Raw genomic sequence first — 22,595 nt, forward strand, 5'->3', positions numbered from 1 at the left:
TCTGTTTATTGTCTATGTTTGGGTACTTATAAAGAGCATTCCCCTTCTTTAAAGAAAGCAAAGCATTAACAATTAAATGATAAAACTACATTTCTACATGGAGCTATCATCAAGACATTCTACGAATTCCGGCAGAATATAGACTATATTTGTTATCATCAATGACCGTGGAATAAGCACCCTGTGGCAGGCTGACACATAACAGTAAATACTAAGAGTACGAGGAAAACGTACATAATAATGATAATAACGTGTGTACACGATAATGTGTGGTACAGATTTTCCTAATCCATATTGATCTTCATCTGTCACATTTTGTGTCCCTACCAGCCTGATTATCCATTTTTACCATCTTTACTGTATTGTTTCAATACAATAATATTCATTTTTATTTTGGAAACAGAGTTCTTAGTAGCACTAAGCAAGCTGAGTGTGATAAAATTATATGAGCATATGATAAAATTATATAAACACAACAGCAGATCCCTTAAATAAAATCTACATCTTTCCGAGCTCGTTCATTCATTCAACAAGTATTTGAGAGCCTATTATATGCTGGAAAATGTGCTGGGTTTCACAACAGAGAAAAAGATGCCATCCCTACAGTGTTCAACAAACCTAAAAAAGGCTAGTGGAAAATACAAACAAGTGCTGAGTGAGTGCTAAAATAAGAGGGGAAAAGTGCTTCAGAAATACATCCCTAATCCTGTTGATTTATTCAAGAGCCTTTGCTAGGTGCCTTGAACTAAGGGTGTATCTGGAGAAGTGTAGGTAGATTTAAAACTTTATTTCAAAAAAAAGATTCAAGTAAAGTGAGAATCAGAGAAGAAAGCAAATAACAGTTATTAAGGTATCATGGTATTTTCAGACATAGTTACAGATGCGTGTGATGGTTAATTTTGTGTGTCAACTTGGCTGGGCTATCATGCACAGTTGTTTGGTTAAAATCTAGTCTAGATGTTGCTGTGAAGGTATTTTTCAGATGTGATTATCACTAGACTGAATAAAGCAGATAACCCATTGCTATGTGGGTTGGCCCCATTCAATGTGTTGAAGGCCTTAAGAAAAAAAACTGAGCCCCTCCAGAGAGGAAGGAATTTTGCTTTCAGATTGCCTTCAGAGTCAAGACTGCAATACTGACTCCTGCTACAATTTCCAGGTTGGCAGCTGCCCTAATAGTTTTGGACCTGGCAATCTGCCAAGCCAATGCCCATTAATCAGTCAATCACTGTCCCCCTCTCCAATATATGTGTATGTATGTATGGGTATATACACATGCACAAACATCCTGTTCTGTTTTTCTGGAAAACCCTGACAAATACAATGTGTGTTCTTTTATTTAAACTTCATAATAACCCTGTGAATTAAACAGCATTTTCATTTTACATATGCAGGGCTGCCGCTGCTGTTCTATCAAACTGACCTGTTTAGAGGCTCCTATAATTTCATATAATGTTAGGGCTGAAAAAAAGATTTTTATAAATAATCTAGTCAAACACTTAAATGTTTCAGAAGAAGAAACTGAGGACTAGAGAGGGGAACTATCTTGCCTGCCAAAATAATGTTAGTTATTAACTGGAGACTAAAGTTCCAATTTTCAGCATTCTTTTCTCTAATTATACTGCTGCTGCTGCTAAGTTGCTTCAGTCGTGTCCAACTCTGTGCGACTCCATAGACAGCAGCCCACGAGGCTCCGCCATCCCTGGGATTCTCCTAGTGAGTGTCCAAAACTCTGACAAACAGGCTGAGAAGAATAAAGGATAAACTAATTTTAGAGTAGAAATTTGATATAATGTAGAAAAGCTTTTGAGGAGGACAGAATGGTACTGAAAACCCTTAGCAACCCTTAAGAAATAGTTTCTACAATACAGAGTCACCATTTTTATTCTAAACCTTTTAAACTGTGAAATATAACATACAGAAAAGTTATAACAGGAATGCTCACCACTCAGGCTAAAATATAAAACATGGCCAGAGATCAGAAACCCATGTCCAGTATCTAATTCTCAGTCCTTTCATTAAAGGAAAGCATTACTTTGACATTATGGTACTGTTTTTCTTGTCTTTCTTTATATTTGTACCACATATATATCTCTTTAACAATTTAGATTAGTTTTGCACTTTCTTTGAACTTTGTAAATGGAATCAGGCAGTATAAATGCTTTTATGCCTTGCTTACTTTACTCAACATTTTTAAAAGATATTTCACATGTTCACTCATTTTGAATGACATATAAAATTGTATGTATGAATATAGCACAATTTTATTTCTCTATTCAAGTACTGAACTGCCAAATTGTCTTCCAAAGTAACGGTAGCATTTTACTTTCCCATCAGTGATGTATGAGTGTTCCTACTTCTGAATATTTTTCCAATTCTTGTTAAACTGCCTTGAGAATTATAGACACCATAGTGGGTGTGAAGTCATGGTTCACTGTGGTTTTGATTTGCATTTCCCTAATGACTAATAATGCTGAGTATCTTTTCATGTGGGTAAGGGCCACTGGTATAACTCCTCTGGAGAAACATCTATTCAAATCTTTCACCAATTTTTTAGTGAGATCATTTGTGTTTTTATTACTGAGTTGTAAGATGTCTTCTGAAAGACTCTGGCCACCTGATGCGAAGAACTGACTCACTGGAAAAGACCCTGATGCTGAGAAAGATCAAAGGAGGGAGGAGAAGGGGACAACAGAGGATGAGATGGTTGGATGGCATCACCGACTCAACGGACATGAGTTTGAGCAAGCTCTGAGAGTTGGTTATGGACAGGGAAGCCTGGCATGCTGCAGCCCATGGGGTTGCAAAGAGTCGGACATGCCTGAGCGACTGAACTGAACTGAAGACATCTTTGTCTATTCTGAATACACAAGTTCATTGTCAAATTATAATTTGCAAATATTTTCTCCCATCTTATGGATTGTCTTCTCACTTTCTTTAGGTGTCTTTTGAAGTGCAAATGTTTTTAATTTTAATGAATTCCTATTATAAATTTTTTTCATTCATGCACTGTACTTTTGGTGTCATATCTAAGAATATCCAAAGTCACAAAGATTTTCTCTTATGTTTTCTTTTACAAGTTTTATGGTTTCATACTTACATTTGAGTTTATGAGCACTTTAGGTTAATTTTTGAGTATGATGACAGGTATGGTTCAAATTCACTCTTTTTCATATCTGTATCTATCTAGGTGTCCCAGCATCATTTATTAAAAACACTATTCCTTCCCCACTGGATTACTGTGGCACGCTGGCTGAAAATCAGTTGACCGTGTAAGGGTTTATTTCTGGACTCTCAATTCTACTCCATTGATTTGGAATATCCTTAGGCCAGTGTCACTGTCAATCAGTGTCTTGATAACCAGAGCTTGGTAGCAAGTTTAAATTTATAAGTGTGAATGAGTCTCTCCATTTTTTTTTTTTTCTTTTTTACTAAAGATTGTTTTGGCTACTCTGGGTCCCTTGAATTCTGACATGAATTTTAGGATCAGCTTGTCAAATTTCTGCAAAGAAGCCAGCACAGATTTTGTTAAGGATTGTACTAAGTTTAGAACAATTTGAGGACTATTGCCCTCTTAACACCACCAAGTCTTCTGATCCATGAATATGGGATATCTTTCCATTTATCTGGGAATTCCCTGACAGGACTCCACACGTCCACTGCTGGGGGCTCAGGTTCAGTCTCTGGATGAGGAACTAAGATCCCACATGCCGTGCAGTACCAACCAACAACAAAATCATATTTGGGTCTTCTTTAATTTCAACGTTTTATAGTTTTCAGTGTACAAGTCTTGCACTGTTTTGCTAAATCTATCCCAAAGCATTTTATTCTTTTTGATGCTAACTTTAAATGGAATTCTTAATTTCAGTTTTGCACTGTTCATTGCTAGTATATAGAAATGTAACTGATTTTTGCATACAGATTTTGTATCCTGCCACACTGATTAATTTGTCTATTTGTTGTAATAGGTTTTAAGGAATTTCTTAGGATTTATAAATATAGGATGATGTTGTCTGCAAATAGTTTTACATCTTCCTTTCATTTGTTTTTACCTAAACTTCTCAGGGTAGACCTCTAACCCAATATTGAGTAGAAGTGATGACTATTTTATAATTATTTAAATTATTTTATAATTTTATCATATAATTTCTAGTTCTTTAAATTCGTTCTTTAGTGAGATATTGTTGTCATACTCTTCTTACTTTATGGTTTCCTTAAGTTCTTTAAAGATATAATGGTAGCAAATTCAAAGCCACTGCTAAATCCAAACTCCAAGCTCACTCAGGGAAATTCTGTTGGCTGTTTTTCATTGTCTACATGGCAAAAAATTCATGTTTCTTTGCATGCTTCATAATTTTTTTTTTTTTTGAAAACTGGACACTTTAGATACTATACTGTAACAATTCTAGTATCAGATCTCTCCCACCCTCAAGGTTTATGTGGCTTATTTTGTATTTGTTCATTTTATTTCTGACTATTCATTGAGTGATCTCCTGAACTCATAATGTAGATTTTTTTTCACTGAGGTGTGTAGCCACTGAGTGCTCTGATGCCTTTTTTCCCCCTTTCCTCTTTGATTTATGCTTGACTTCTTAAGAGTCACCCGTGGGTCAGTATGATTTAGTTGAGACAGAAAATTTCTTTAAATGTCTTGCCTATGTGTCGTCATCTATTGATGAGAATATGTTTGAAAAGTTACAACTTCAAATTTCCAGGCAGTTTACAAAACAGCTTTAGCTTTTACTTCCTGCTTGTGCAGCACTTCAAGGTCAGCTACAGGTGGAGCCACCAGGGCCTTCTCCTTTCACACATCTTTCCTGAGCATGTGCACAGCCCTGAAAATGTGCTCAGCCTAGTAGATCTTCAGGAATATACCAGAGCTTTTCACTTTCCTGTGGTCATCTAGTGTCCAGGATTTCCTTTTAAATTTCCAGTCAGTTCTTGTTTGCCTCAGTTGATATCACAGCTTTACCCACTCAAAATGTTACTGGCAGAGGGTGTGGGTGTTTTTTGTTGCTGTTATTTTTCTGAAGAGCTGAGCTCTCAGTCAAGTGAATTATCCACAACAACCTGGGACAAGGACTTTTTCCAGTGAGTTTGGACAAAACATTTACTGTACTCTCAGGTTGTTGCTTTTAATGCAGTTTTTAAAGAGGTCAGACTCTGATGACTGCAAAGCTAGTGGCTTTTAGCTGTAGTACCACCGAGCTGGGGAGAGAGGGTTTGGGAACTGCTTTCAATTAAATTGTCACAGAACCTAATGCCTCACCAAGGTTCAGTAGTTTCTCTTGTACAGATGATTTCTAGTGTGTTCTCTGGCCTTTGTTAACTTCCAAAATTCTGCAACAGTTTAGTTTTTTGCTCCTATTTTTGTCCCTGGTGGCTCAGATGGTAAAGAATCTATCTGCAGTGCAGGAGACCCAGGTTTGATTCCTGGGTCAGGAAGATCCCCTGGAGGAGGGCATGGCAACCCACTCCAGTATTCTTGCTTGGAGAATTCCATGGACAGAGGAGCCTGGTGGGCTACAGTCCATGGGGTAGCAAAGAGCTGGACACCACTGAGCAACTAACACTTTTTTTATTTGACTGTCACACTGGATATTACAATGTACATCTTTGAAGTATTAGTTTCTTTTAAGTTTCTTTTAAGAACTTTTTAGTACTTTTCAATCACTGCTAGTATATCCAATGTACCCCTTTCCCCACCCTTTATGCCACTGTTTCCATATACTTCTTTATACATTATGCAAACTGCAGGGAGTCATTGTTTTCATGCACCCACATATTTAGGCTTCCCAGTGCTTTTCATTCATTCCTGCAGATCCATGCTTCAATGTGGATCACTTTCCTCCTTCCTAAAGAACTTTCTTTGCTAAATTCTCAGTAGTGCACATCTACAAGCAATACATTTTACTTTTTGTATAAAAAAACTTGTTATTTCACCTTAAATTTTAAAGGATATCTTCACTGGATAAAGAATTTCAGGTTGGCAATTTTTGTTTTTGCAATACTTTAAATATGCCATTTCATCATCTTTGGTGACTATAGTTAATAATACTGTATTGTGTATTTGAAAGTTAAGAGAATAGATCTTGAAAGTTCTCATCACAAGAAAAAAACTTGTAACTATGGTGACAGATGTTAAGTAGACTCATTATGGTGATCATTTTATAGTATATACAAACATCAAATCATTTTGTTGTACACCTAAAACAATATGTCAATTAATAGCCCCCACCTCACCCCCAAAGATTCTATTAAGGGTGGCTTATTAGGATATATCTTCCCTGATGGCTCAAATGGTAAAGCGTCTGCCTACAATGCGGGAGACCCGGGTTTGATTCCTGGTCAGGAAGATCCTCTGGAGAAGGAAATGGCAACCCACTCCAGTACTCTTGCTTGGAAAATCCCACAGATGGAGGAGCCTGGTTACAGTCCATGGGGTCGCAAAGAGTTGGACACGAATGAGCGACTTTGCTTTCACTTTGCTTTGTTTTGGTTTATTAGGATATAGGATACAGTCAGGATTTTTCCTACTCTCATATTAAGTTTTTTTTTCCTCCCTCTACAATGACCATGCTACAAAAGAATGCCCTTTACTGAGGGTTTTCCTTTGTTCTTTGTCTACAACTATTCAGGTTAAATAGTTCTATATTTTATCCCTGAATCCTTAGTGTCTAACAAAGTTCCTGATACATAGTATATGTTCAAAAATTAACAAATGAATGAGCAAATTGTCAACTAATAGCCAACCCAAACTGCTTAGTTTTATGTTAACTCAGAACACATAAAATGGTATTCAAAATTAGCTATGAATGTTGTTCTTCAGTTGCTAAGTCGTGTCTGACTCTTTGCGACCCCGTGAACTGCAGCACACCACGCTTTCCTGTCCTTCACTATCTCCCAGAGTTTGCTCAAGCTCATGTACATTGAGTCAGTGATGCCATCCAACCATCTCATCTATGAATAGGTAATTAAAACCCTGTTCTCAGCTAAGAATAGTTTCTGTTTGTATCTGAGAAAATATATTCTCAGCTATTAATAGGTAATGAAAAGTTTGCACTACCATATAGTTTGAGACCTCCCATATTTAAGTCACAAAGAATGATTTCTTACCAGCTCTTCTTAGACCTACATGGTGAGTTAACGATACAGATGATGACCTTTGCTTCGGGACTGTCAGTAGATTTGAACTAAAAGGCCCATTTAGATAGCATCCTTGACTAAAAGGGAAAGATAACAGGTTAAGATTTTTAAAAACATGAAAAATTCATTTTTTCCTTATGGTCTTCAATTCATTAGCAAATATCTGCTTATACATCCAGAGTAAACCAGGCACCAGCAAACTTTTCTGTAAAGAACCGAGTAGTAACTACTTTGGACTTTGCAGGCCATAAGGTCTCTGCAATTACTCAATTCTGCCACTGCGGTATAAAAACAGCCTTAACCAATGATAAACAAATGAGTATAATCATGGTTTTCAATATAATTTTATTGACAAAAAAACAGGTATGGGCCTCATTAGATCCATAGGCTGTAATTTGCTGAACCCTGGAAAGAAGCAGGTTATCCGTATCACTGGACTGGTGAAATACACTTCAGAGTCAAAGATTTCTGATTCAATAGGTCTGGGAAAAGGTCACAGATTGGCATGTCTGACAAGTGCTTAGGTGGTCCAGGGACCTCACTGACAATTACTGACCTAAAACATACAGTTTTTCACCATCTTCTGCTCCCCTTCTGCACAGATAATTGATTGCCCATTAACACAGTCATATCCTGTAACTGAAATATTTATTGTAGGTTTTAGGGTTCTTATGAAGAAATTAAATAGAGGTGAGCAATCACAGTATACCAATTGATATATAAAATGCATTTTAAGATTACATATTTTAAAGCCCTTGGCCGAGGGCCATACATATAGTACTTCCTTTCTTAGATATTCACTAGCCTGTTTTCTTCTGTTAGTCAACCCTGATGTGGGCAATTTGCCACAGGATTAAGAACAAATCTCGAGTCTTTATTTTTCACTCAACATTTTGTTAGTATAGGCTGAGTTCTCAGTAAGCTTCCCCCTCCCTCCAACTCCATTTTTTGTGTACTCCCATACCCTTACTCAAGAAAGATCTATTTTTCTGTGGCCTTAGAGGTTTTTGTCCATGTCTGTTATTATATATATCCATACCATATTACAGTTTCAGTGTTCACAGATTCTTATGCCTCACTAACTTGTGAATTCCTTTCAGGGGCCATAAGATACACCTCTTCATTCAGTTGTGGATACAGCACAGTCAGTGCCTGGTAAAGGTGTTCAGGAGGCATTACTGGATTAAATGAATGATCTTGTCTTTAGATTGCTATTCTCACTTTTCAAGAGAACAGATCTTTTCTCTCTCCAGTTCTGAGTGAACGGACTCTTTCACTAACTCCTGCTTTGGGGCTTTCTTTGGGCCTTTTTCTCGAAATCTAGTTTGTCTTATAATCTTATGAGAGAAAAAAATTCTGGATAACAAACAGAAGGCTTGTAAAAACAGTTGGCAACCAATTTATCAACAGAAAAATTTTCGTGAATAAAAATTATAAAAATAATAGCACTATTTTAAATATTACGTATCATCCATTATTTTAGGTAATTTGCATACTTCATCTCTTTTAGTCATCTGAACCACTTTGTTATTAGATAAGAAACCTGATGCTTTGAGAGGCTTAGTATTGTGTTAAGCTAAAATTCACAGTGGCAGAGATAAAATTCAACTTCAAATTTCTCTGACTCTTAAATTTTTCTGACTCTGAAGTGTATGCTCTTTCCACAAGACAATTCTGATGTTATTTTTGTGTGTTTCTCCATCTGTTAAAATTAGAGGTTTAGAATAAAGAACTTCTACGATAACATCTAGCCTCTGCTGCTGCTGCTGCTAAGTCGCTTCAGTAGTGTCCGACTCTGTGTGACCCCATAGATGGCCTCCTACCAGGCTCCTCTGACCCTGGGATTCTCCAAGCAAGAACACTGGAGTGGGTTGCCATTTCCTTCTCCACTAGATTTTGTAATTTTTTTGCTCAAGCTAATAGTAATAATAATTTGTTCACAGCGTTTAAAAAAAAGGCAGTATGTACATAATAACACTCAATAAACTCATCTCCCTACCAGTGTGCAATCATTCTTTGTATTTGAATATTCATTGCCTTCAAAAGGAGTGGGAGAGATGGGGAAAGAAGAGTAGCAATGCCACCCAGGGCAATATTCAAATAGAACAATCTGTGTACTCTACCAACACCTACTTCCTTATTAATATTCAAAACAAAGACAGGTTTTTCTCCTTCACAGAAGAGCCTTGAAGCACACTCCCTAGTCTTCTACCTGAACGGGGGGCGAGGAGGGGGTGTCTTCTAGTAATTAAAATGGTTAGTTGTTTAGAATTGAGAAGTATAGGTCAAATTACAGGTTTTCAGCTCAGTTCCATAATCATCCCATTAATTCTTTGCCTAAAACCAGATAAATATTTACTGTAATAAGATATATAAAACAATACTGAAGAAAATAGAGGGCAAGATAGGCTAGGAGTCCCAGTGATTATTAATAGTTGGCAGGAAGATGATTAAAGTCAGAATTACATTGCAAGAGATGTCAAATGTTATGGTCATAGAGTTAAACCATATATTAACAGCTGATTTCTAAGACAATCAATGCAAATTACCTTGACAAGGTTTATATCACTTCATGTATTATTATTTTTTAAGTAGCTGTAAAAACTTGTTGGCTGTACAATGTCCAGATTTTGCAGAGTCATTATCTTAAGAACTGAGTGGGATGACACCAGTTAGCTGTCTTGAATCTCTGCAGTTCAAATAGGGTCCAGGCTTTAGTATAATTCGCTAATAAATTATGAGACACATAATTGAGAAGCTGGTTCCCAAGTACATTATTTAGGGGACATACTATTGCCAGGCAACATTATTAGGTTTAATTAAAGAGCACTTTCCATGATGAACGATGAATCAGAATAGGTTAAAGGCAAGCCTCTTTCTTTGGTGTGGGAGTACCTACAGCTGATAGCCCTCAAAGTTTTGGTATGGGATTTGCCTGTGTTTCCCCAGGGAAAATCTGTTCAAAGGAAATGGGCTGTGAGCTCTGAATTTGTACCATCTGTCCACAGGGAGGGTCTGGGTCCCAGCAGTCCATGGACAACAGTTCAGCCAAGCTTTCAACTCTAGATACTAACGCTGTGCCTGGATAATTCAACTGTCAGCTAACTCCTCAAAACATAAATTCAACCTTGCTGGAATTTCCTGACCAGCAAAACTTCATCCTACGTCTGAAACTGAAGCAGAAAACAGTATCCAGTGTCATGTGGATAGCATACTCCTGCAAGATACTTGTTAAGCAGCTTTTTATCTTCAAAGATCTAATGTAATCCCAAACTCTTCACAGTAGTCCAGCAGGTCTCAGAAGGGTCATAATGTCTAAAACAGGTAGGAAATGAAAATTTCCATGAAAGAGCAAAGAAAACGTGTTAAGGAGACTCAGAGGCAAAACAGATTACTTTTCCTTAGAGAACAAAGGAGGGGGTGTCAGGGTGTTACTCTGTAGCTGTGACATCTGAGCCCAGTCTTTAAGGACACACAGAAGTAAGGGTGAGAGGTCTATTCTAGGTAGAGGGGCATACATGTGCACAAACAGAGGGAATATCAAACAGTTTAACTTGCCTGGAGTTTCAGATAAATGAAAGTGATACTGGAGTTATTCTAGTGTTAAAAAGTAATGGCCTTCTTAATTAACCTCTCAAGTCCTCTCTGAGATGAACACTGGCAAGAAGAATAGGTAACACAGCAGCTGTTCAACTAGAACTACCTCTTCTTATGTTTTGCCTAGTATACCTACCACAAAGTTTATAATACTTCTTTTTTTTTCTCCAGGCAAAGCATTAAAAAAAAAAAAGCAAAATTAAGTCCTATATTACACTTTACACAAATAAGGCAGCTAAAAAGTATAATTCAGCTTAATTTTCTAAGGGAGTGAAACTAAAAAAGTTTTATGAGAAAACTTCAATGAAGTTTCCTCTTCAAGGAAGTGTCTTCTTTAAGGAAGACTCTAACACAACTTATGTGCCTGTTATTTTCATGTAGAGAGCTCCCCAAACCATTTTTCTACTCCTCTTTGAGGGACTGCTCATCTATCTCTGTTTAATTTTTCTAAGTAAGGGTGTAGCTTTGTCATGAGGGATTAACAGAATTTCAAATCTCAGGCTAGGAATTGGGACAGTATTCTACAGGCACGATAAAGGTTCAAAAACTTAATGATTAGAAGAAACAATATAATTACAATTTTGTTTAAGGACAATTTGTGGTGGAAGGTAGAAGATGGATTGGGTAGTGAAGAATATTAGAAATGGGAAGGATAATTCAACAGCCCACATAAGCAATAATGAAAGCATGAAATAATGTAGGCAAAGTGATAAAGGGAAAAGGGAACAGAATGGTAACAAGCTCTGGAGATTAGACGTGACAGCTGTTATCTGTAGAGTAAGGCAACAGGATGTAAAGACAACACCAAGGTTTTCTAGGTAGATCAGTTTTGTAAGCAACCACAAAACGAGAGGATTACAGCCAGCACTGTGCCAGGAAATGAGGACAGAATAACAGTAACAGAGGGAAAAGCAGCCGGAGAGATGAGAAATGAGGTTTCAGACACAGTTTCAGGGAACAAGAGGTTCAATATTTACATCATGTTGAAATCATGGGCAGGGTCATTTAAAATCATAGAGAAGCTTATGATCAGAATGTAGAGCTACATTCATATCAAAACCAGGAAATGTGCTCTCCATTCTGGAGCACTCTAATAAATTTGAAACGAATGCCTCATGAGTTCAGTCACAAGCCTGTTAGTTCTGCGCTTCTAAAACCTGAAGGTCCCCAAACAAAACGTCACCATACATTAAAGATCTATAGCTGTGCGGTCTAATACGGTTGCCGTTTAGGTCTGTATGACAGCTGAGTATGGCTCTTTGTATTTTAACTAATTAAAATCAAATCAACTTTAAATTAAGTTCCTTAGTCATGATAGACACATTTCAAGTGATCAACAGACACACATACCTGGCGGCAACCAAACTGGACACACAGCTATAAAACATTCCCATCGTGACATCTCTACTGGACAGCACTGATCCAGAGACTTGAATTTCAAAAGGAAGAGGCTTGTAAATGCTTCACATGTTCCCCTTTACCCTATGTTCAAAGTACACTTAGAGATTCATTACAGAGCAGCTTCAGCTTCTGCACCCTAGAAAAATTCCTTCTAACCTCGCCTCTTTAAAGGAGATGTTTCATAATACCACCAATTACTTTATACTTTAAAGTTCTAAATCTTTTATGAGGCATAATAATTTTGTTCTAATGAATATTAAGTAAATATATTGAATCTGCCTGCATTTACCTTTAATTCTGATATGTTCATATAAAAATTAGTTTTCCTTGGACCATGTTTCTATTTTATTATCGATTATGTGGAGGCAGTAGGATAAAAATAACCTTAACTCAATGTATCAGACATTTAATTTTAAAAGCGTTGCTGTTACGTCAGTGTGACGGAAAGATGAAAAAATAGAATCATTTTCATCATTCTTTCTTAAACTCAAAACTATTCTCAAGATGATGTCTCCCAGGGTTAAGAAATACCTGTCATATTTTCAGTTCCTAACGTCATTTATTTCGTCATATCCTGCTTCCGTTATAAAAAAAAAAACAAACAAACAACAGCAACAAAAACTATTATCATGTTTAAGCTCTGGGCAAGCTTTGGACCAAAGCTCATTTTCCTGTGACGTTCTCTTCACACTTGAATCCATTCTTGTTTTATATATCATTTCACTGTTTTTCTTTTACAAAAATGCAGTTTCATTTAGTTGAACGTATTGTAGAAGATTCAAATTAATAAATCACAGAAGAATCTGGAAAATTACAATTCTCTGATATTTCATATATAAAATGCTAATACAGTTGAACAGAAATAGCTCTGATCCAACACTGCCACCTACTGTTTCAAATGTGTAACTACACAGATCAAGTTATTAAAGACCAACACATGCTCAGTCCTAAAAGAATGGTTTAATAGGAAATTTACATTGATTACAATTTTATTAACTATGGTTATATAACTGACTACATAGACGCCTATAACTCACACAGGAGATAAATATCTGTCCTGGCCATTAAAAGGCAAAGTACCGAATCCTTTGTTTGCAGAGTAAATGGATATGCTTACATTCAGAAGATCAGGTCCTGCTATCTCCCAGCCTCACCTGGCTGTAGTTACCGACGCACTTCCTTTGCAGCATAAGCACTGCTTAGTTCCAGGTAAATCCTCAACAGGATACAGAATGTATTAGTAGTCTTAATTCCCCAGTAGGAAAGGGCTTGAAAGTGTCCTGCTACCGATATACTTCACGTCTGAGGCAGCATCTGGGGTGAACCTTGGGGGTGCTCCTGCTTTCACAAGTCAGAAACTATTGACCAACATGAAAACTCAGCCGTGGATGATGACTGCCTCTAACTTGGCCACCTCTACCGTGGCTTTCCCAGTTTCACATCTAAAACCGATTCTCGTTTTCTTATACTGCCTCCCTGGTTCATGTTCTTAGGTCTCCAGCATGCTTTGTACCCAACTTGCCTGTTTTGGGTGGAGAAGGCAGATTACCTTCTTTTTAAGGATCAGTTTCTCTACCAGGCCACGTTACAAACCATGCTGTCCTATACCTAAAACACTTCCAGGGTTCCTTTAGGCTTTCAGAATTATTTCACACTTCATTCACAGAAACAGAGTGGCTGTAAGAGATTCACGCTTCTTGAAAACGCTCTGGGATTTTACCTTAAAATGCCAAATTCTTGGTGAGGCCGTTTGCCATTATTGCGTTCCCACCTTGGAGAAGTCTGGTCGATAGGTGGCAGACCTGAGGTTCCCGAGCTCCTCCTCAGATGTGGGGTTGGTAAACTATTCCTACTGTTCAGCCCCTGTTGAATAATTTAACAGTGGTTAAAATTGTTACCCTTTAACATGCTGTAAATGTGATGCTAAAGATGGTACATGAAAATATCAGTACAAAGTACAACTAATCCTTGAACAACTTGGGAGTTAGGGGCACCAATATCCTTCATGCAGTTGAATATCCAGGTGTCATTTACAGCGGGCCCTCCCTACATGTTCTTCCTCCATATCTGAGATTCTACATCCATGGATTCCACCAACCGCAGATGGTGTAGAACTGTAGTATTTACTACTGAAAAAGATACTGCACACAAGCGGGCCCACACAGTTCAAACCCACGTCATTCAGGGAGCAACTGTACATTTTTAGCATGTACAGGAGAAGCAGAATGAATATGTTTTACTCCAAATATCACATTCTATACTGCTCTTTTATTTACCTTCCTCCTATTTAAAAATTGGTTTCTGAATTCCTGATAGTTTAACCAAAATTTTTTTCTTTTGTACATTTTATTCATAGTTTTATGAGAAATAAGCAACTGACAATTTAAAAAGTAGATGTACCCTGAAAAAACTACTTTTAGAGGCCAAGCTTAGGATCGGGGATGAGCCCTATTTCCTAAATCTTTTGTATTTTAAGTACAATGCTAATGTACATAGAGGCTAAACTGCAGAGTTCTGAGCTTCTGAATTAATGACTACATTAAATTCAGAACACCTTTCACATTAAGAATATTTATCCTAATTTTTGAAAATATTCTCTGGTTAATCCAAATGTTAAACCAGAATATTCCATTTTTGACCACTCTGAATAGGTTTTTTAGTGAAATTGACATAAAACCGTTTCTGCTTCTTATGAATTTCCCCTATGAGCAGACATGAAACCATCTCAGAGAGATAAATATGTCTTATATTTAAGTTTTCCCAAGGATGTTGATTTTATAAAGATTCAGTGTTAGTTACATTTACACTGAAAAAGCTGTTTACGTAACATGTTAGTTACATTTACATTGAAAAAGTTGTTTATGTACCATCCTTTCTGACTATAATTTAGGTCCATATAATCTTTCTTAGTTCTTATCATGCATATAAGACATTTACTTTAAATCATCTAAGTCCCTTTTCTTTACTTTTTTCATAAATGCTTTTGCTCTTTTAAGTAACACCAGGCTTTTTATATTCTTTTCCAAAGCAGAGATAAAGTAGATATAAAATTTAAGTAAGAAGTTAAAAGAACACAAAGAAAAGAAATAAGGGTTACTTCCTGATTCTTCTGTGACTTATTCCTATCAGTAAATTGGAGTACTGAAATAAACCTGATTACCTAGATTTCGTTCAGGAAATGAGGCAATTAGGCATCCTGTTTGTTTAAAATGCTTCTAAAATGTACAAGTACACTTTTCTATATAGTAAACATAGTAACAAACAGAATACTGATATCAATGTGATTTTTTAAATTTCTTTGCCTGGCTGCATGGCTTGCAGGATCTCAGTTCTCCAACCAGAGACTGAACCCCAGCCACAGTAGTGAAAGCCTGGAATTCTAACCACGAGGCTGCCAGTGAACTCCCTCAATGCAATTTTTATGCCTAACAGTTTTAAGAATTATTACTTTTTAAAATTACTATTTGAAACCTCAAATGCCAATGGAAAATATAAAGGAAGAGCAACATACCAAATGAAAACCATTAATAACTCAAAATGTATTAATTATTTTATTGATGAAGTTATTGCTATCCCTATTTGATGCTGTGATTAATCCTTTTCTCATGGGTAGAGTGCTTTAAAAAAAATGTGTGTAACTACCATTGGGTTTTGAATAAGGCAGCTGCTATTCTATACACTTTAAAAATAGAGCATCACAACTACTTATGATCCAGATTTGTGATCAATAATTACCAAAATTTTGCCCTAATCAGGCTTACTTAATTTTTCAACATTTCTTTTTTTTTTTTTTTTATATATTTATTTTTTTTTTCTATATAACAATGCTGAGAATTAACAAAATGAATTGATGATCAAAGTCTCCAAAAACTATATTTAACTTTTTCTAAACTCTGTATACACTATTACAATGAAAATTAACTGATTGGAATTTCATCTTCTCTTAGTTTCTTTAACCAGTAGAACAAAGCAGTTAAAATAATCTCTAAAATATTTCTATTTTTAAAGTTTTATGATATTAACTACAGGTAAAGGTATCAATTTGACCACTGATAGCCAAATAAAAGAATTAAAAGCACTCTGAACATGCATAATATATACCTATTTAGAATAGTACTTATTATTTTCTAAAGGAAATCCTATTTTGAGTCAGTGATATTTAAAGAAAAATCAATCCCATGTCTAGTGATGGAAAAATCAGTGCCTATTGGGCTACAGTAATCTCCAGTGGGTAGGTAGAGAGTTCCAAAAAATGTGAAAATCAGTTTAATGCTATGGAATTTCATGACTATTATAATGATCGTTTTTTTTTTATTGGTCCAAAAAGAATTCCTGGTTTCCAAAAAATAAAATAGATTAATGACACAATTTGACTACTAGTTTGCTGTATAGCCTGAAAATAAATTTTCCTTCTGTTCTCTGCTTCTTAAAGATAATAAAAAATAGTTGTTACCAATGAAGTTATAACTGCTAATTACAGTAATATTATTCAGAATGAAAACTGAAAGCTTGCTTCATACTGAACTATTTGAAATTATAACTACCTCTGAAGTCCCAAGCAACTCAATGTACTATAAAGGAACCAAGCCCTTTAAAAAGAAATTCTATTTTATCTAAGATTTAAAGGAGCAGTTTTAATTCAAAAACATTATTAAACATGATAAATAGGGCTGGCTGATTATTGTATTTTGACCTTGTGAAGTTTTCGATCTCCTTTCTCAGCGGGGTCCTCTATCTCAGAGCAGGGATAAAATCCAGGAAATGGTGTGAGGGGATTCATCTTTGGCCTACAGGAGCCTGAGAAAGCACCCATCAAGCTACTGATACTCCGTAGGGAAGCAATGACTTGTGGAGGAAGGGTGGGGTCAACCAGAAGATCTGACACCATATTGCGAGCCTCATTTAGCACTGAAAGATCAACTCCACTTCCACCTCCAGAAATCTAGAAAAGAAAAAAAAAAAAACAAGACATAAAATAACATATTTGTTAGACACAAAATTAAAAAAAAAAAACTTTAAATCAAAGTCCATCTAACAATAGCTTAAGTAATTGAATCCTATTAAATATTAATTTTCACTTATTTGGACATAGCATAAATGATATAAGCAGTATGATTCTAAGCTTAAAATTTTGATGAAGTATATAACAGATATTGTGAACTTTAATTTTTTTCTACATTATTCATTAGTATATCTCATGTGGTATCAAAGGAGACAGTGATAAACTGAACTGAATGGTTAATACGGAAGGAATAACATGAGGCTGAGTCCTGAAGAATAGACAGAAAATACATTTTTCTTAATTTATAAATGTTTCATTGATAAATACATATATTTTTACTTTTCAAAAATACATATGTATTATGTTCAACTCAATTACCCACAGAAATCAGTGCTCTGGTGATCAGAATAGTGAATTAAATGTTACTTCTGTTGTTTTATTGCACCTTGAATTTACGTTTGGGTGTGTTTATAGTTCATAACTATTCATAGTATCTGTTGAGTTCACAGTTATGTATCCTCACCACATTTTTAAATTGAGAAGTGTTATGAAAGTTAGACCAATAATTAGCTTAATAATGTATTTGCTCTTTGAGGAATTCTTTTTTCTTAAGTATTATTTTGTATTACTTTATTTTAAAACATTCCCCATTATTGGGCCATAGCTCAGCTATTTCTAGTCTTTATAAGCGAACACCTCTCTTAATACGTCACTGTAGATAATTAAGCATATTTCTGATAGATAGCTTCCCGTTAACTTGAACTACTGAAGCAAAGTAAATGAACATGTTAAAACCACTATAAAACTACCCTCACATATGTTGGTCAAACCAGTATTTCCACAAATTGTATACAACAGTATCTGTTTTCCCACACTCTAAGAAATCTGTTGTCATTTGACTTGGGTGTTCCTTTATAGGCCGTGTGTCATTTCTCTCTGGCCGCTTCCAATATATTTTCTTTGCTTTTAATTTTCAAAAGTTTAATTAACATATTTTACAGAAGATTTGTTTTGGGGGGAGGAAACACTGATACTATTTGAGATTCACTCAGCTTTTAAATATATACATATATTTATTTATTTGGCTACACCGGGTCCTAGTTTCAGTATGCAGTATCTTTGGTTGCGGAATGCAAACTCTTAGTTACGGCATGTCAGATCTGTTTCCCTGACCAGGGATTGAACCCAGGCTCCCTGCACTGGAGTGCAGTGTTTTAGCCCCTGGGCCATCCAGGAAGTCCCTGCTCAGCTTCTTGAATTTGCAGAATTACATCTTTTCCAAAATTTGGGAAGTTTTCAGCTATTATTTCTTCAGATACTTTTTCAAACTCACTCTTTCTCCTGCTCAGACACAGATGATTATGAATCCAGGTCCTTAAGATTTTGTTCATTTTGCTTTAATTTCCATTATTGCATTTTGTAGCTCTATAAGCTTCCTCCCCCCTTTTTTGGTAACTTCTATTTTCTTTTTTTCCTGAGATTTTCTATTTCATTTACTTGTTTCAAAAGATTTGTAACTGCTTATTAAGACATTTTTATGATGGCCACTTTAAAATTCCTCAGTTCAGTTCAGTCATTCAGTTGTGCCTGACTCTTTGTGACCCCAGGAACCACAGCACACCAGGCCTCCCTGTCCATCACCAACTGCCAGAGTCTACCCAAACCCATGTCCATTAAGTCAGTGATGGCATCCAACCATCTCATCCTCTGTCATCCCCTTCTCCTGCCCCCAATCCCTCCCAGCATCAGAGTCTTTTCCAATGAGTCGATTCTCCGCATGAGGTGGCCAAAGTACTAGAGTTTCAGCTTTAACATCATTCCTTCCAAAGAAATCCCAGGGCTGATCTCCTTTAGAATGGACTGGTTGGATCTCCTTGCAGTCCAAGGGACTCTCAAGAGTCTTCTCCAACACCACAGTTTAAAAGCATCAATTCTTCGGTGCTCAGCTTTCTTTATCGTCCAACTCTCGCATCCATACATGACCACAGGAAAAACCACAGCCTTGACTAGACGGACCTTTGTTGACAAAGTAATATCTCTGCTTTTTAATATCCTGTCTAGGTTGGTCATAACTTTCCTTCCAAGGAGTAAGCATCTTTTAATTTCATGGCTGCAGTCACCATCTGCAGTGATTTGGGGGCCCAAAAAAATAAAAGTCTGACACTGTTTCCACTGTTTTCCCATCTATTTGCCATGAAGTGATGAGACCTGATGCCACGATCTTAGTTTTCTGAATGTTGGCTTTAAGCCAACTTTTTCACTCTCCTCTTTTCACTTTCATCAAGAGGCTCTTTAGTTCTTCTTCAATTTCTGCCATAAGGGTGGTGTCATCTGCGTATCTGAGGTTATTGATATTTCTCCCAGCAATCTTGATTCCAGCTTCTGTTTCATCCAGCCCAGCGTTTCTCATGATGTACTCTGCATAGAAGTTAAATAAGCAGGGTGACAGTATACAGCCTTGACGTACTCCTTTTCCTATTTGGAACCAGCCTATTGTTCCATGTCCAGTTCTATCTGTTGCTTCCTGACCTGCATACACATTTCTCAAGAGGCAGGTCAGGTAGTCTGGTATTCACATCTCTTTCAGAATTTTCCACAGTTTCTTGTGATCCACACAGTCAAAGGCTTTAGCGTAGTCAATAAAGCAGAAATAGATGTTTTTCTGGAACTCTCTTGCTTTTTCAATGATCCAACAGATGTTGGCAATTTGATCTCTGGTTCCTCTGCCTTTTCTAAAACCAGCTTGAACATCTGGAAGTTCATGATTCACATACTGCTGGAGCCTGGCTTGGAGAATTTTGAGCATTACTTTGCTAGCATGTGAGATGACAATTGTGTGGTAGTTTGAGCATCCTTTGGCATTGCCTTTCTTTGGGATTGGAATGAAAACTGACCTTTTCCAGTCCTGTGGCCACAGCTGAGTCTTCCAAATTTGCTGGCATATTGAGTGCAGCACTTTCACAGCATCATCTTTTAGGATTTGAAATAGCTCAACTGGAATTCCATCACCTGCACTAGCTTTGTTCGTAGTGATGCTTTCTAAGGCCCACTTGACTTCACATTCCAGGATGTCTGGCTCTAGGTGAGTGATCACACCATCGTGCTTATCTGGGTCGTGAAGATCTTTTTTGTACAGTTCTTCTGTGTATTCTTGCCATCTCTTCTTAAGATCTTCTGCTTCTGTTAGGTCCATACCATTTCTGTCCTTTATTGAGCCCATCTTTGCATGAAATGTTCCCTTGGTATCTCTAATTTTCTTGAAGAGATCTCTAGTCTTTCCCATTCTATTGTTTTCCTCTATTTCTTTGCACTGATCACTGAGGAAGGCTTTTTTATCTCTCCTTGCTGTTCTTTGGACCTCTGCATTCAAATGGGTATATCTTTCCATTTCTCCTTTGCTTTTTGCTTCTCTTCTTTTCACAGCTATTTGTAAGGTCTCCTCAGACAGCCATTTTGCTTTTTTGCATTTCTTTTTCTTGGGGATGGTCTTGATTCCTATCTCCTGTACAATGTCACGAACCTCCGTCCATAGTTCCTCAGGCACTCTGTCTATCAGATCTAGTCCCTTAAATCTATTATAATTTCTAGTCAGTTTCAAATCTGATTCATCTTGGTGTTAATAATTGATTGTCTTTTCTCACTCAAGTTGTAAGTTTCCTGGTTCTTGATATGACAGGTGATTTTCAAAATTCTTGTCAATATTTTGGTAACTATGCTAGAAGACTCTGGGTCCTATTTACACCTTTTATAGTAAGAGGTGATCTTTCTGTTTAGGTTTAGTATTATGTCCTATACTGCTTTTTTCAGGCTGTAGTTCTAATGAAATTTAATTTTCAGGGCATTCACAGTGGTATTTTTAGTCTGCTTGATTTCCTTCTGGTTCCACCAGGGCTGGTGCCTAGGGGTGGGAGTTGCAATGTGAGAGACCTGGGTTTGATTTGATCCCTGGGTTGGGAAGATCCCCTGGAGAATGGCATGGCTACCCACTCTAGCATTTTGGCCTGGATAACTCCATGGACAGAGGAGCCTGGCAAGCTACAGTCTATGGGGTCGAAAAGAGTCAGCCACGACTGAGGAACTCCCCAGGTTGGGCTATCTGCTGCAAAGTCGGGGAAGGGAGTCTGCAGGTCACAGGACAAAGAGCACTTTCTGGGCCAGGCACCTGTGTTGGGGAGACCTGGCCACCCCCTGCCTTGCTGGGGAAGGAGAGTCTCATGCTTAGTAGAGAATGAGCATACTTCTCTGGCCACTTCATATGAATGGAGTTCCAGATCAATTTGCCCTTGGTGTTGTTGGCAAGACTCATTCAGTTTTGAAGAAAGGAAGAGCCTACCAGCATCACAGTCTGTGGCTAGGTTGGAAGTCTACATTACCTTTTGCTGTTGGGTGACGGTTATAAGATATCCTATCACAGGTAGGGGTGTGTGGGAGGGGGGGAGTGTAACATATATATATATATATATATGTTATATATTTAAAAAAAGAAAAGAGCAGTACAAAATAAGGTTGGAGAAGCATGTTGGAACCAATATTTGAGAACATCAGATTCCAGAATAAGGAATATGGACGATGGAAAGTCACAGATTTTGAGCAGGCCAGGGAGAAACACAGCAAGAAAAAGAGAAAGGAAGTGATGGAGGGCACTGAAAAGAATGCACTACTTATGATGTTAAAACCCGACAAATGTGAACGAGCATTCCAGCATACAGGCTAGCACGTGCAAATCTGCGGAGGCAGAAGCCTGTCTGGCTAGTTTGAGGAATAACAAAGAGGCCAGTGTAGCAGGGGCAGAGTAAATGAAAAAGAATGCGTAGATGAAGTCAGAGAACTAAAAGGGAGGAAAGGAAGGGACCTTATTGTGCAGGGTCTTTTAAGTCCGTGATTAGGACTTTAGTTTTTATTTTGGGTGAGATTGCAGCATAGTGAGCAAGAGACTGACATGACCTGATTTATTTCCAATCGAACTGAATATTCAAAGTATTTGTTATAATTTTAAGTTTAACTTAAATTATTTCCCATCAGCTTATATATTTGGCAAACTCTTGTTTTTGTACACAGAGTCAAGAATAAATTCTACATTTTACCAGTTATTGCGGGAGTGGAGGGGGGCGCACATAGGTGGCTGTGTGTCCCTGTAAATGCTAAAATATTTGCGATATGACCCTTAATAGGAAAAAACTTGTTAACTCCTAACTTATGCTATAATTTCAGAGATGCTTAGTATTTATTATTATTGAAATTAATATAATATTAGCTTATAAAATCCCTTATGATTATACAGTGGAAGTGAGAAATAGATTTAAGAGCCTAGATCTGATAGAGTGCCTGATGAACTATGAAGAGCTCTCTATAGTCTCAAGGGGCTGGGAGACCAAATATGGAATTTAGAGTTATAAAGACAGAGAGCTTTAAACACTTCCAAGCAAGATCCCAGAGAGAAGAGGAGAAC

The 22,595-nt window shown here is 37.0% G+C and overlaps 1 protein-coding gene across 1 annotated transcript in view; it reads right to left on the reverse strand.

Annotated features, from left to right (window-relative positions):
- PDE3B (phosphodiesterase 3B) overlaps nt 1-22,595 on the reverse strand; it is a 162,027-nt gene that overhangs the window by 37,566 nt on the left and 101,866 nt on the right. Inside the window, exons 3-5 of the mRNA XM_002693045.7 lie at nt 16,838-17,086; nt 13,865-14,007; nt 7,117-7,223 (exon numbers count right to left, since the gene is read on the reverse strand). Of these exons, the coding sequence (XP_002693091.1) occupies nt 7,117-7,223; nt 13,865-14,007; nt 16,838-17,086 (499 nt within the window). The remainder of the gene's footprint in view (nt 1-7,116; nt 7,224-13,864; nt 14,008-16,837; nt 17,087-22,595) is intronic.

The sequence above is a fragment of the Bos taurus genome, chromosome 15 (assembly GCF_002263795.3).
Source record: "Bos taurus isolate L1 Dominette 01449 registration number 42190680 breed Hereford chromosome 15, ARS-UCD2.0, whole genome shotgun sequence".
Lineage (NCBI taxonomy): Eukaryota > Metazoa > Chordata > Mammalia > Artiodactyla > Bovidae > Bos > Bos taurus.